A 12989-nucleotide genomic window follows, 5' to 3' on the forward strand; every position below is an offset into this window, starting at 1 on the left:
CATCTCCGCATGCCCACCAGCCCGTCCCCGTGCTCTAATAAACCACCTTTTTGCACCAAAGGCGTCTTAATTTTCTTTCTTAGCCATCGGTTTCGAACCTCACCCCACCGAACCTCACCTGGGTTCAAGAACTTCATCAGGGACGCCTCGGGGGGCTCGGTCGTTAAGCATCTGCCTTTGGCTCAGGTCATGATCGCAGGGTCCTGGGATCGATCCCCACATCAGGCTCCTTTCTTGGTGGGAAGCTTGCTTCTCCCTCTCTCTCTCTCCCTGCTTGTGTTCCCTCTCTCACTGTCTCTCCGTCAAGTAAACAAATGAAATCTTTAAAAATAAACAAATAAGTAAATAAATAAACCCGAAGCCTGATCCACGGCCCACCAAGCTTACCTTACACACCTGCTGTGTAACTGAGTCATCTAAAGGAAAACCATCTTATCCTCAACGTATGGACCAATTCTACTCTCCACACTCCTCGCCGTTAAACTTAGGATTCCTGCCTGTATGCTGATCTATCATCTTTTGAGCTTTTACAAGATGTGAGAATGTATTAAACCGCTGTAAAATGGCTCATTCTCTGGAGTACTAGACATAGTTTTGCAATATTGGTGAAGTTCAGGGCCCACAGCCCAAGAAAGAATTCTTGAGGCATCTTTGGTTTTATTAAAACCCAGGGACAGGACCGGGGGCAGGTAGAGCTGCACTGGGGTCCTGGGGAGGGGCCTCTATATATACTTCCAAGTTGGGAGGGGTGAGGGAGAGTGCAGGCCTACCAGATATTTTGGGAACAAGGTTTCCAGGACCCTGAGGGGGCAGCTCTAGTGAGGAGAAGGTCATGCACTACTGTTCCATGAAAACTCAGTCCTGAGACCTTTCGGATTTACTGAGGCGGACAGAGACTCCGGCTCCAGCTCCTTTCCGTCCCGGGCTCCCCTTTGCTCCTGCAAAGGCCAAGAAAAGACCAAATTGCAGTCCCCTTTGACAAAGATACAGTAACTAGTCATTGCTCCTGCTGAGCAGGAAGAAAAAGACCACATCCCCTGTGTTGTTTGAATAAGAAAAGAAAAGGAAACAGCCCCCCCCCAGGTGATTTAGTACTCTCCTGAGATACCTCCACAGAGATTATGCTGCCACAGGAAAGGACCATTCAGCCTGGGGGAACTGGGAAACGGTCCAGGCCTTGAGAGTCCTTGAAAACACCCCGCTGCTACCATCCCCCATTGCCTGTTCCCATAAAAACTCTCTCCTCACCCAGCCCGGTGCTCAGTCTCTGCCAGCGATGCCACTGAGCCCGCTATTAACAAAGCTGTGCTCCCCTGTCTCGCCGTGGGCCCTTTGGGTTTTCTCGGTCACCTCGGATTTTCCGCAACAGTAGCTCGGTGCGTGTATGCTTGGGGGGATGATAGCCGCCATGTACTTGGGATACATAAAGGAAGTCTCCAAAGGAATGTTTATGTTAAAATAGACTTACAGGATCCTGGGCGTCGGGCCAGAATGGCTTGTTGCCCTTCGCGAAGTGTCAGCATGGAGGCCGCTGAGCCCCCAGAGGAAGGTCGCTCTGCCTGTTCCCAGAACTTGTCAGTGGGCTGTAGGGAGAAAGGAAATTTAATTTTTCTTCTGCTTTTGGTTCCCACGTCACCCCCCCCACCCCGAACCCTCTGACCCTTCAGCCTGTAAGTTGTTGATGGAAGGTCTCATCTTCCGAGAGGTCTCCCTGCTGACTAGGGGCGGAGAGATGGCCGTGCTGGGCTCCACGCTGTCCCTGGGGCGTACGTAGCTCAAGCAGCGGCGAGAGGCAGAGGCGCTGAGTCAGGAGAGGCCGCTCGTGCGGATCCCCCGAGCGGGAAGCACCCTCGGCGGGAAGCGGCGGCAGAGAAAGCGTCTCGGCACCGGGCGCAGAGACGTGGGAAAAGACACGAACCTGGTTAGAGGAACAGAAAGAAAAAGAACCCAAATAAGAGTCTTTTTTTTTTTTTAAAGATTTTATTTATCTACTTGAGAGAGAGCGAGAGCGAGCGACAGCACAAGCAGCGGGAGGGTCGGAGGGAGAAGCAGGCTCCGCGCTGAGCAGGGAGCGCGACAGGGACTCCATCCCGGGACCCCGACCCGAGCCAGAGGCGGACGCTCAACCGACCCAGGGCTTCCCAGAGAAAGCTTTGAGACAGAAAATGAACCATCATTTTAGTCATTTTTTGCTGACAAATTGCAACAGAGACAACAGCCTATTTGACCTTCAGCAAACCCTGGTAGAATAAATGTTTCATCTTTAATGCTGATAATTCTAAAGATATGTTCATCTTAATTAATCCAACAAACTTAAATTAGTTTCAATGCCAATTACATTCCACCTGGACCCTCTTTTAAAAGCCAATCAGTTTGCTGCCCTCTGTGGTTTTTCCCTGGGACCCTGGGGGGAATCCGGAGTGGGCGGGGTCAAGCGCTGACCCTCCTCTCTGCTCCTCACAGGGGGGGAGGAGAGTCCCGAGCAAGGAGGGCCCCCGAATCCAGTTAAGCAGGAGGCCCCCGGGCCATGCAGATACGGGAGGGGGAGGGCTGGAGAGGAGGCCACGTGCCCCCAGAAGGCAGAGAACACGGTTTCTTGGTTCTAAAGCTCCTCGGCTCAGACAGACGAACAGACACCCTGTTTGTTTGTCCCCCAGCGTGGACACCTGTGGTCCAGGTCGGGCTGGAGAAGACAGGAAACTCCCCGGACACAGAGGGAGTTTCGGCAGCTGCTTGGGAAACCTCCTTCAAGTCCCCATCCCCGGGTCCAGCCCCACAGCTGGCTCTAACTGCAGCCAGCCCGCGAAATGCAGGAGACGCCCCCACAGCCGTCAGGAGGAGGGACCGTGAGACCCCGTCCGCCTCCTCGGGACCACGGCCCCTGTTTCCTCCAGCAACCTGGATCCTGTCGGGATGAGGCCTGTTTAGATCATTATCATCCTCCACGCAGGGAGGGAATTTACCAGCCCGGTTCCTGACCCAACCTGTTCTGCAAGAGGCCCCTTAGGTCGGGGTCCCGATGCAGAGCCCGCAGGCTGCCCTAGAGCATCCCCGCCCATGCGCCCTGCTTCCTGCGGAAGAGACGAACCGCCACATCCCACCGAGGCCACGCGGGGCTACAGGAGCTCAGTCCTTTCCTCAACTTCGCAATCCACATGGTTTCCGGGGGGTTAGAAGGCTCCCCGAGGAAGAGTCCTTGGGAACTGGGGAGAGAGAGAGAGAGAAGGTCCATCACGGGGAATCCCATTCCCGACTCCCAGGTGGCGTCCCACACGGGATACATCAGAGGCTCCTGGCGTCAAAGGGACTCAACGTGTCCCTCCGATGAGGTCGCTCTGATCACCGCTCTGCCTTAAAGTCCCCGGAGGAGCGATGCCAGCGTCCCCCCATGTCCCCACTGCGTCCTAGGCTAGTAGGGCCTGAAATACCATGCCTCGGAGGTCGTGCCGTGAAGGTCACCTCTTACTCCACCTTGCCTTGAAGAACCCACCATTGTTAGCCCATGGAAAACACTAGAGAAGTTTTACCAGGGGAAATGTCCCAATATTGTAGTTTAAGTACTTAGAGGACCTTGACGGAAAACAGTAAAGACAGAAACCCGTCACGTTCTGAGTGACATTCCCACACGTGTGGTCTTTCCAGCCAGAGTCCCCAGGAAGCCATCCCCGTTGGGTTTTAGTTCAGTCGGGTGCTGGGTTCCGCCGGCTCCCCGTGGAGGTCCCGCGGCCAGAAGGGGCCAGACCAGGGACGTGGGTAGGATCACATTAGACCGATGAGGAGGGAACCTCACATGGGAGAGTTAAGATGGGCAGCCAGGCTGGTCGCTGGGGTGCCTGTCCCGTGCCCACGACAGATGACTTTGTCGAAGGACAGGATCAAAGAGAGGGCAGCAAGTTTCTGGGTCTTATTACCGTTCAGGCTCGGGGACTGACTTCCAGCGAAACGGCAGGGTTTCTCCTTCCGTCCCGTAGAGCAGCCGCGGGCAGGAGGATCGTAGCCTGAGCGATCGACAGGAGAGTGTTCCAGTAAGACGATACTCCTCAAAAAGCCCCTGCAGTGAGAGTGCGGAGATGAGAGAACGTACTCCCCAGGCCCACACCAAGGCTGAGTCCAGGAGACACAACCGGAGCCCCACACTGAGCGCCAAAGCATGTAGTTTTGGAATGTCTGTGAGGAGCCCATGGCCCAAGGAGGAATTTTTGAGACCTCTTTGGTCCAAAAAGGTGGTTTTATTAAAGCACAGGGACAGGACCCGGGGGCAGATGGAGCGGTAGTGGGGTCATGAGTAGTGACCCATTAAATACTCTCAGGTTGGGAAGGGGTTAGGAACGGTGAAAGCCTCCCAGGTATTTTGGAACAAGGTTCCCAGGATGCTGAGGGGGCCCCTATTGTTAGGAGAAGGTCATTTATTACTGTTTCATAAAAACTCAGTCACAAGACACTTCAGATGTATATCAGTGGGTCATATGCTGGGGGGATGGTGGCCAACATGTATCTTGGGGTTCAGAGATAAAGGAGTTTTCCAAAAGAATTTTTATATGTTAAATAGACTGACAGGGTCCTGGCAGTTGGGCCAGAATGGCTCGTTGCCCTTAGCAAAGTGTCAACATCGAGGCAGCTGAGCTCCTAGAGGAAGGTCACCCTGCCTCATCCAAGGACTTGTCAGGGGCTCCAGGAACTCAGGGCGTCTAACAGCTTTCCTTTGCCTTGTTTCCCCACCACACTTTCTTCCCCGTGTGCAGCACATTCCCCAGCGGCTGTCCTGACTCGGACTGGACACAACGCCTTCCTAGAGATGCCTAAAGCCTTGTTCATTTGGTGTGGCGAGGCTCCCCGTGTTCTGCAGCTGAAGCATGAGTTCCTGACTCTGACCCTGGAGGCCTGTAGCCCTCACTGCCTTCCAGGACAGCTTCCCCTCCGCAGATGACCCCAGCCAGAGCACAGGCTTTCACCTCCCACTGAGGCCGTGCGCAGCTCGGGGGCGGGAGAAGACGGGCCCTCCCCCGCCTGCCGGTGCTCCTCCCCAGGGAGGAGGCTCAGTCCCTCTGGATGGGGTGAAAGACCCCAAACCAGGCTGGAAATCAGGAGGACTCAGAACGGTGACCTTCACACACACCCCCACACTGCCTCCGTCCATGGAGCCGGTGACTCTGATCTCAGGGTTGTGAGTTCAAGCCCCACACTGGGCGTGGAGATTACATAAAAATAAAAATCTCTTTCTTAAAACAGTGTAAACTCCAGAGGGAAACAAGCCTGCACGGCCTCACCGGCACAGACACACGTGTGTGTGTGTGTGTGTGAACTCTGCACTGAGTAGGGCACAGAGACAACAACCCACCATTGGGAACGACACCTCACACAATTTAACAGGCACAAAACAGTCCATTGTCTGTGCAGCTGAAGAACTTCCCCAGCGAGGGCCTGTGCTCCCCTTCACTACGTTTCTCAGCGGTTCTCGGGGAAATCCGGTCGGTTCTGCCGCCCGAGCTCCTGGGACCGACCTCTGCTCCGCTCACAGGCACCGCAGCGAGACCCGGGCTGCGGCCCTCTTCCCCCGACCTCACCCCCTCAGATGTTTCTAGAACACTCCAGGCACGTTGCGCACTAACTGCCCTCTCCTTTTTCTGTCTTTGCTCAAATTACTTTCTCCTGCTTGAAATTACAAAATAAGTTTAAAATTGCCACGCCCCCTCCTCCCACGTGCTGGACTCCAGCTGCAGAGCCGCTGCTGCCCGCTGTCCCTCCTGTCCAGCCCCCTGACATCGAGCAAGTTCCTTCTTACTGAGCTTCATAATCCGAGTTTCATTAAGGCAAAGGAATCCCCTTTTTCGCTGACGGACTGCAAGCAGCTGGCGCAGCCTGTTAGGCATAGGCACTGACTTAGCAAGGACCGCACGAACGGGGCTAGCAGACGGCCTGCAGACAGGCGGTCGCCTGCCCGGCCTGCATTTACATTCTCCCTTCTGAGCTCGAAAGAGACGCTCCCTCCTCCTCCTGGGGCACTGAGTCAGAAGTCCCTGGAGGACAGAGCAGCCCCGCCTCGGCTTCATCCCCTCAGCCCCACTGACTCCGCATGCAGGGGGTCTCGCGGAAGGCCTGCCAGCTCTCCCCTTATCTCTGGGGTGTCTTTTTGCCGTGCAGCCCCTCCTCTCTGCCCACAGCAGGAGGCCTGCCAACAAGCTGGTGCCAGGTTTGGGGCTGAGGATGGAGAAGCCGCCTGTTGGGTTTGGGACAACTCCCCCCCCCCCCACAGCCATTGGAAAGCAAGCAGCCCTTTGGGGCTTTTGCCTAGGCTCTCCTGTGAGTGTGCATGCTGACACGGTCATAGGGCCACATCCCGTGGCGCTCACCTGCAGGGACCTTGAGCTCGTGGCTGCACAGTGGACAGTGCAGGTGTCCCCGGGGTCCGCAGCACCTGGGCCTCACAGTCTCCCACTCTCCGAGCCCGAGTTAACCCTGCCCTACAGGGCTTCCCAATGCCCATTGCCCTGGGCTGTTAGGCTCAGGAACAGGCAGAGGGAGGGACCCCAGTGAATCAAGAGCCCAGACCTAATCATTCTTGCTCAGTTAGTGAAACCGCTGTCTTCTATCCTGGGGTAATCAGCATACACACCCAGCTTGTCAGGGACCCTATTCTCTGCCTTAAGGGGCCCCAGATGGGGCAGTGGTGTGAGGGTAGTGCTCAACTGGCAGAAATGACCGCAGTGGGGTAGAAGGTCCCCCCACAGGGCCCAGCAGGGTGGGGGCTGCGGCATCTGACAACCCTAACCGGCCGCCTGGCCGCACTCGATAGAAACATGTTCTGTTGCAGTTCCAGAGGCTAGAAGTCCAAAGCCGAGGTGGGCAGGGCCGTGCTCCCCTGGAAGCTGCAGGGGAGACTTGTGCATCACCTTCCCTGCTCCCAGTGCCGGCCTGCAGTCCTTGCTTGCCCCTGTGGTCACTTGGCCGTCCTCTCCTGGCACGCCTGATCTAAGAAGGACTCTCGTTGACACAGGAGTCCCCCTGTTCCAGTACGGGGTCATCTCAACTCAGCCAGTTACATCTGCAATGACCCTACTTCCAAATAAGGTCAGATTCACCGGGGGTTAGGACCTGGACATATCTCTTGGGTGACACAGTTCAACCCAGATCGGGGGAGATGGGAGACTGGCGGCAGGCAGGGGAACCGAGCTGCTGTGGGCGGGGGGAGCCGTGGGAAAGGGGCAGCCGGGAGGCAGCCAAGCCTGTTGGATCCCATGAAGATGCTGGTGTGAAGCCATGGTTCCCATGAGCACAGGCACAGAAGTGCCACAGGTGTCCAGGCAAGAGCAACAGCATCGACATGCATCTCCTGGCTCTGGGCACTGAGGGAGTCTGGGGACAGTGGCCCCCAGCAGCAGTGAGCATGTCCACGGCCGAGAACAGCTCTCCACCAGGAAGAACTGGGGCTCGGGGGAGAAACAGCCGCTCCAGGGCTGGATCCCAGAGAGAGGAGGAGGAGCCTGGAATATTCTTTCTGCCAAAAAACCAAGATGTGCCTCTGCCCGCTGGGGACACAGCAGAGCACAGAGGTCAGTTCTAAGGGCTCCGAGTACCAAGTCTAGGATAGTGTGAGCCTCAACGTGGGTCTCCACCTCCCAAACCAAGTGGACACCCACCGGCCGGTGAGCATGAATAAAGCAAGACCAGCGGAGAGGAGGAAGCTTGCCTCGGGCTCCTTGAGTTCTGGAGCCGGAGCAGCTCCGAGTGCAAGTGCCGCCCGGGCACCGTGTGCACGTCACCACTCCCCCCGCCGGGGGCCTTGGCTGGGAGATGACGGATCAGAGTCCACCAGGAAGGTCCTGGGGCTTCCTCCAGTTCGTGGAGCACATGGCGGGTGTTCCGAGCTTACCTCCCACCCCATTCCCCGTCCCCTCTGCCCATGAATGCGTCGACACGTTGCCATCTGAACATTTCAGAGTTGGTGCGTTTCTGTGCACCCTCCCAAACCCAGCTGTCTTCTCCCGCGCCGGCCAAGGCCCACCCAGCACCTCCCAGGACAGCTGCAGGGCGAGCTACCCGTATGGTCTCAGCTAAAAGATGCCGGGTGCACCGGCAGGCTGCCGGGTGGGCGGGGGCCCTGGGACATGGCACAGCCGCCCCACAGGCCACTCTAACCGCTCGATGCCACCAGGACCCCTCCCTCCCCCAGACTAACAGCCAGAAGCGTCTCCAGATGTGGCCAAATGGCCCCCTGACAGGGGGTGTCACTCTGCCCAGCCCCCATCCCCTGCCGTGGGCGGAGGCCCTCAGGCGGTCAGTGCCCCTCCTGGCCCCACTTCCTCTGGTCACCCTGGCAGGTCATCCCCTCACGTCCTCACAAGAGGGGCCAGTGCGGCTGACAAGCCCGAGAGATAGGGCAGGTGCCCTACGACAGAGTTAGCTCCCTCCGCGTCCTTCCTATTATGGTTAGTGACGGGCTTCGTCTCTGCCTGGGCCGCTTGGACGTCAAACTCCGCCACAGGTCCGTACGCGTGGGAAAAACACCGTCTACCCGGGCTCTGCTCCATCTGCGCGCGGGGCGTCCCCGGGGGCTCTGGAGCGCGTCGGGGGGGGGGGGGTGGGGGGGGCTCCCGACCCACAGGACAGGAGGGCCACCGTTCAGCCCGCGCCCAGGACCGACTCTTTAGAGCCCAGGAACTTGGCGCCGGGTCTAACGGGGTTGAAATGTGGTCCTTGCGGTTCAGGCGGCTGCCTCCCTGCGGGGTCCGGTTGGGACTCTCCCTTGGGCGCCCCCCCACCCCACCCCGTCCCTGGCTTCTGCAGACTGCCAGGGCCCTGCCGCCCGCCACCATGGTGCTAGCTCTGTGCCCTTCCTCCCTGTTGGCAAGATTTTACTAAGGATAATTTGGACTCTGGAGACCTCCTTAGGACACTGAAGACCTCCCCAGACTGGTTCTTCCCGGACCTCTCTGTTCCCAAGCTTTACCACCACCAGCCCCCGCCTGTCCTTGAGTGTCCTTCAAACCCCAACCCCTCCACCCCCTCCACTCCACCCTCCGCCCCTGCGGCCACTCAAGCCCGAGGCTGCCTGCCACCACTGGGGGCTCTCAGGGATGCAGGGACCCTACCAGCAGACCCGTCAAGCTGGGAGGCTCCTTGGAAACCCTATTTCAGCCCCTCAGAGGAGGCCGGCCCTCAGCACCCCAACGGAACCGTAGTCCGCAGCCCCCGTAAGACTGCACATGGGGCCGGAGAAAATCTTGAGGTTTGTTCCATCAGCCTGGATGAGAAGCATTCTCCCTCACGTGAGGCAGGAGATCTCAAATGGTCTCATCTGCAGAAACACAATTCAGGTAAAAACAGAAAGCGGGGGCTCTCTGCTCTTCCCCGTTCGACAGACAGCCGCATCTTCAGGTGCAGTGCCAGCCGCGTGCCAGAGACAGCCGCATCCGCGTGCCCGAGACACGATGGGGAAGGTCGGAGTGAACGGATTTGGCCGTATTGGGCGCCTGGTCACCAGGGCTGCTTTTAACTCTGGTAAAGTGGATATTGTCGCCATCAATGACCCTTTCATTGATCTCAGCTACATGGTCTACATGTTCCAGTATGATTCTACCCACAGTAAATTCCACGGCACAGTCAAGGCTGAGGACGGGAAGCTTGTCATCAATGGGAAGTCCATCTCCATCTTCCGGGAGCGAGATCCCGCCAACATCAAATGGGGCGATGCTGGTACTGAGTATGTTGTGGAGTCCACTGGGGTCTTCACCACCATGGAGAAGGCTGGGGCTCACTTGAAGGGCGGGGCCAAGAGGGTCATCATCTCTGCTCCTTCTGCTGATGCCCCCATGTTCGTGATGGGTGTGAACCATGAGAAGTATGACAACTCCCTCAAGATTGTCAGCAATGGGGGCTCCTGGGTGGCTCAGTGGGTTGGGCCTCTGCCTTTGGCTCGGGTCATGGTCCCGGGGTCCTGGGATAGAGCCCAGCGTCGGGCTCTCTGCTCAGCGGGGAGCCTGCTTCCTCCTCTCTCTCTCTCTGCCTGCCTCTCTGCCTACTTGTGATCTCTGTCTGTCAAATAAATAAATAAAATTAAAAAATTAAAAAAAAATTTTTTTTAAAGTTCATGAAGACTAGTTTGATATCGTGAGTCTCGTCGAGACTGCCACGTCTCCGGAGCTGTCAGCCCCCAGTCTCACACGAGCATGCGTCTTCACTAGGTTTGAGCTCGGGCCTCAGATAAGCTACTGTTGCATCCCCTGGATGGCTAAGATCATCAAAACTATAAACTCAACCAAAGAACAAGTGTGTAAGGACAGAGATCCTGAGACAATGAGCCGCTCGGCACCCATTACTACACGAACACCAAATGCAGCAGAAAAACGAGAAAAAACCAACAACGATGTGTTTAACATTAAAAAAATTTGTTTCTGCTTCTGTGACTTGTGAGGCGCACTTTTTGGGGAGCATACATGGAGGACAGGATGGGTTTATGGGACTGGGGACGGGGGCCAGGAGTGGAAGAGAGACAGAGAGGTCTCAGCTGTATAGCTGGGGAGGGCCCCACAGCCTCCGAGAGACCCTGGAAGGTGAAACCAGAAACAGCGCCCAGCTTCCTCCTGGAATTTCCCTGAAGCCACCACTGGTCGGCTAGGTGAGACCCCGTCCTGGCCTGGGACTCCCGTCGGGTGTGATAGCTACTCCGGAAAAGGTGGAGACAAAAGAGTCCAGCCCCAACTTCCTCCTGATGGGGCACAGGATGCTGGGGGACGACTTCTTGGCCGGGGGATAAGAGGCTCCAGTGCTAGCCAACAGACCTGACGCCTGCGGGTGAGTGAGGCAGGAGGGAACTGGGCTGGCGAGGGCTCAGCCTTGGAGGGCCAGGGTCTGGGGAGGGGTGGCAGCAGCCTGAGCCTGAGCCCGCCCCCCTCCCCCAGCAGGAGCCCAGGCACATCTTGTCACCTCCAGGAGCCATGACAAGCCTCCACCTCTTCCTGCTGGCCATCCTGCTGTGCTGGGAGAGCGGTGAGCAGCGGGGCACCAGGCCGGGGTCTGTGCTGCTGGGCATGGCTGGCCATCCCCTGTGCGAGCCCGTGTGTGCACATGGGACGGGTCCGCCCGCCAGGCCCCAAGAGGGTGGGAAGGGGCCGCGGTTCAGGCCTGAAGAGGTCGGACCCCGTGCTCCCTGCCCCCGCAGCGCCAGCCCTGAGCCTGCAGTGCTACACCTGCACTGATATGGAGAATGGCGGTCACTGCCAGCCCCTCCCGTGTCCGATGCCGGGCGTCTGCTACAGCAGCAACATGACCTTGACCAAGGGCGATGGTGAGTCCCCAGGGCCCGGCGGGTGGGGGCAGGGAGCTCTGCTCTGATGCTCCCCCAGCCCCTCGGAGGAGTGTGGGCTTGCCAGCGGCCCCGCTCCCGCCTGCCTCAACATCCCCAACTGCATGGCAAGGGGCCAGCCTCCAGAGGCCTCCGCGGGGACGGGGCGGGATGCGACTCCAGCAGCAGGACGGAGCACCAAGTGCTCCCCGGGAGCTGGTGAACCGGGGCGAGTCTAGGAGGCTGAGAGGGACGTGGAGCCTCTCACGCCAGGCTCCCCCCTCCTTGCCCACAGGAAAGCAGCTGAAATACCAGCAGAAGGGGTGCGCCCTCTCCTGCAAAGAAGTTTCCATGCTAATGCAGCAGCTCTCCCAGATGAGCCCCATGGATGTCCTGGACCCTGCAGACCTGCAGGGCCAACCTAAGTTTGAATCGGAGGGTCTGGTGTGCTGTGAAAAGGACCTGTGTAACGGGGGGCCAGGGCACCTTGGCCCTGGCAGGGGGCTCCTGCTCAGCCTAGGGCCCGTCCTGCTCTGGGCCCTGCTGTGACCAGCCCTGACTCTCCAGCACAGAAAGCGGGGCCTCGTTCTGAACAGAGTCTGACGCAGCACTCGCACGCACAGGCACACACATGCACCCACGTGCACAGACCCTGAAAACCTCCGCCACCCCTGCCCAGCCCCCCTGCCCAGCCCTAGGCTCAGGCTCCCAGTGCCCTGCTATGCCCACAAGCCTATCCAATTTTGCAAACACCATCAACCAACTATATTGGCCCAAGATGCAGAGACGGCCGCGCCCTGACCGGAGGGCCTCTAGGAGAGCAAAGCCAGCAGCCCTGCCCAGGGTCCTGCCCCCAGTGTGCCAGCCCGTGCCAGGAGAAAATAAACCTTTCCGCACCCTCCTGTTCTCTGCTGGTCCTTCGGCCTCCCTAGGGGTGGGGGGTGGGGATGTCTCATGGCCTGCCTAGGAGGGAGACTGCTCTGCCCCATGGTTTTCCCTCAGCGGGGCTAGGGCCCATGACCCCAGGAATGGGAGTGGTTCTGGAGGGGTGCTGGGCACAGCTGGGGGTGGTTCCCACTGATCCCCATGAGGCGTTTCCTCCAATGCACGTGACCCACCCAGTCCCCCTGGGGGCCTCCATGGGAGCATCTGCCCAGGGTCTTCTCTGGTGGCTGATGCACTGGTGGGCGGTGGGGCTTCGGCCGAGGCAGGTGGTGGTGGGAGAGGGGGTCTCAGCGGGTTCCTTTTCTCTTCCACACATTCCTCCCCTCTGAGCTCCTGCCCCCAAGGGTGACCCTGAAGCTCTGACCCCGCTCCCCAGCCCACAGGACCCTGCTCCTCCCCCACGGGGTGGAGAGCCCGGGACCCTCATCTTCCCTCTAGGCCCCCCCAGTTGCCTCTTCCAGGAAGAGAAGCCCCCTCTCCTCCCTGCCCGGTCCAGAAAGCCTGAGTGTGTCTCTGGGGACTCCCGGGATCGTCAGGGTCAGGTCTGCAGGGCCTTCGCTTCACGACCAGGGAACCTGAGGCACGGGAAGTTAATGCCAGTCTCGGCCAAAGACAAAGAACCAGAAGTGTCGCCCTGCCCACATGTGCCCTCTGCGCCTCCACAGACTGGACCAAGAGACAGCAAGGGTGTGCTCCCGCCCCCAGGCTGGGGGTGCTGGAGGAAATACAGGGGCTGGGGAAGGGGACACCAGCCCCACAGGGA

At 58.5% G+C, this 12989-nt stretch overlaps 2 protein-coding genes and 1 long non-coding RNA gene across 4 annotated transcripts; 2 read left to right on the top strand and 1 right to left on the bottom strand.

Annotated features, from left to right (window-relative positions):
* Positions 1-741: 741 nt before the first annotated feature.
* On the bottom strand, positions 742-1959 carry LOC116574885. The gene is made up of 3 exons (XR_004279528.1): positions 1661-1959; positions 1249-1583; positions 742-938 (listed from the first exon to the last, which is right to left on the bottom strand). It is a non-coding gene; the product is annotated as an uncharacterized LOC116574885 (long non-coding RNA).
* Positions 1960-9410: 7451 nt separating this feature from the next.
* On the top strand, positions 9411-10753 carry LOC116574991 (glyceraldehyde-3-phosphate dehydrogenase-like). The gene is made up of 2 exons (XM_032316020.1): positions 9411-9881; positions 10616-10753. Exons 1-2 carry the CDS (start codon positions 9429-9431, stop codon positions 10751-10753), a joined length of 591 nt encoding a protein of 196 aa, XP_032171911.1. The 5' UTR covers positions 9411-9428.
* LOC116574883 (lymphocyte antigen 6H-like) lies at positions 10687-12177 on the top strand. Of its 2 annotated transcripts, none has more exons than XM_032315828.1 (4): positions 10687-10791; positions 10902-10986; positions 11159-11284; positions 11577-12177. In XM_032315828.1, the coding sequence occupies exons 2-4, from the start codon at positions 10935-10937 to the stop codon at positions 11828-11830; spliced, it is 432 nt and encodes a 143-aa protein (XP_032171719.1). In that variant the 5' UTR covers positions 10687-10791; positions 10902-10934; the 3' UTR covers positions 11831-12177. The 2 variants fall into 2 exon arrangements, with proteins under 2 accessions (XP_032171719.1, XP_032171721.1); XM_032315830.1 differs by having other exon boundaries at positions 10691-10791; positions 10899-10986.
* Positions 12178-12989: the final 812 nt, after the last annotated feature.

Source organism: Mustela erminea, chromosome 16 (assembly GCF_009829155.1).
Source record: "Mustela erminea isolate mMusErm1 chromosome 16, mMusErm1.Pri, whole genome shotgun sequence".
NCBI lineage: Eukaryota > Metazoa > Chordata > Mammalia > Carnivora > Mustelidae > Mustela > Mustela erminea.

What these genes read in the sequence shown, in the direction of transcription:
- LOC116574883 (XM_032315828.1), top strand. Translation starts at nt 10,935, where the DNA reads ATGACAAGCCTCCACCTCTTCCTGCTGGCCATCCTGCTGTGCTGGGAG. An exon ending in CCTGCTGTGCTGGGAGAGCG is followed by an intron (nt 10,987 to 11,158) that starts GTGAGCAGCGGG and finishes CTGCCCCCGCAG; the next exon opens with CGCCAGCCCTGAGCCTGCAG. An exon ending in GACCTTGACCAAGGGCGATG is followed by an intron (nt 11,285 to 11,576) that starts GTGAGTCCCCAG and finishes CCTTGCCCACAG; the next exon opens with GAAAGCAGCTGAAATACCAG.
- LOC116574991 (XM_032316020.1), top strand. Translation starts at nt 9,429, where the DNA reads ATGGGGAAGGTCGGAGTGAACGGATTTGGCCGTATTGGGCGCCTGGTC. An exon ending in TCAGCAATGGGGGCTCCTGG is followed by an intron (nt 9,882 to 10,615) that starts GTGGCTCAGTGG and finishes CTGGTCGGCTAG; the next exon opens with GTGAGACCCCGTCCTGGCCT.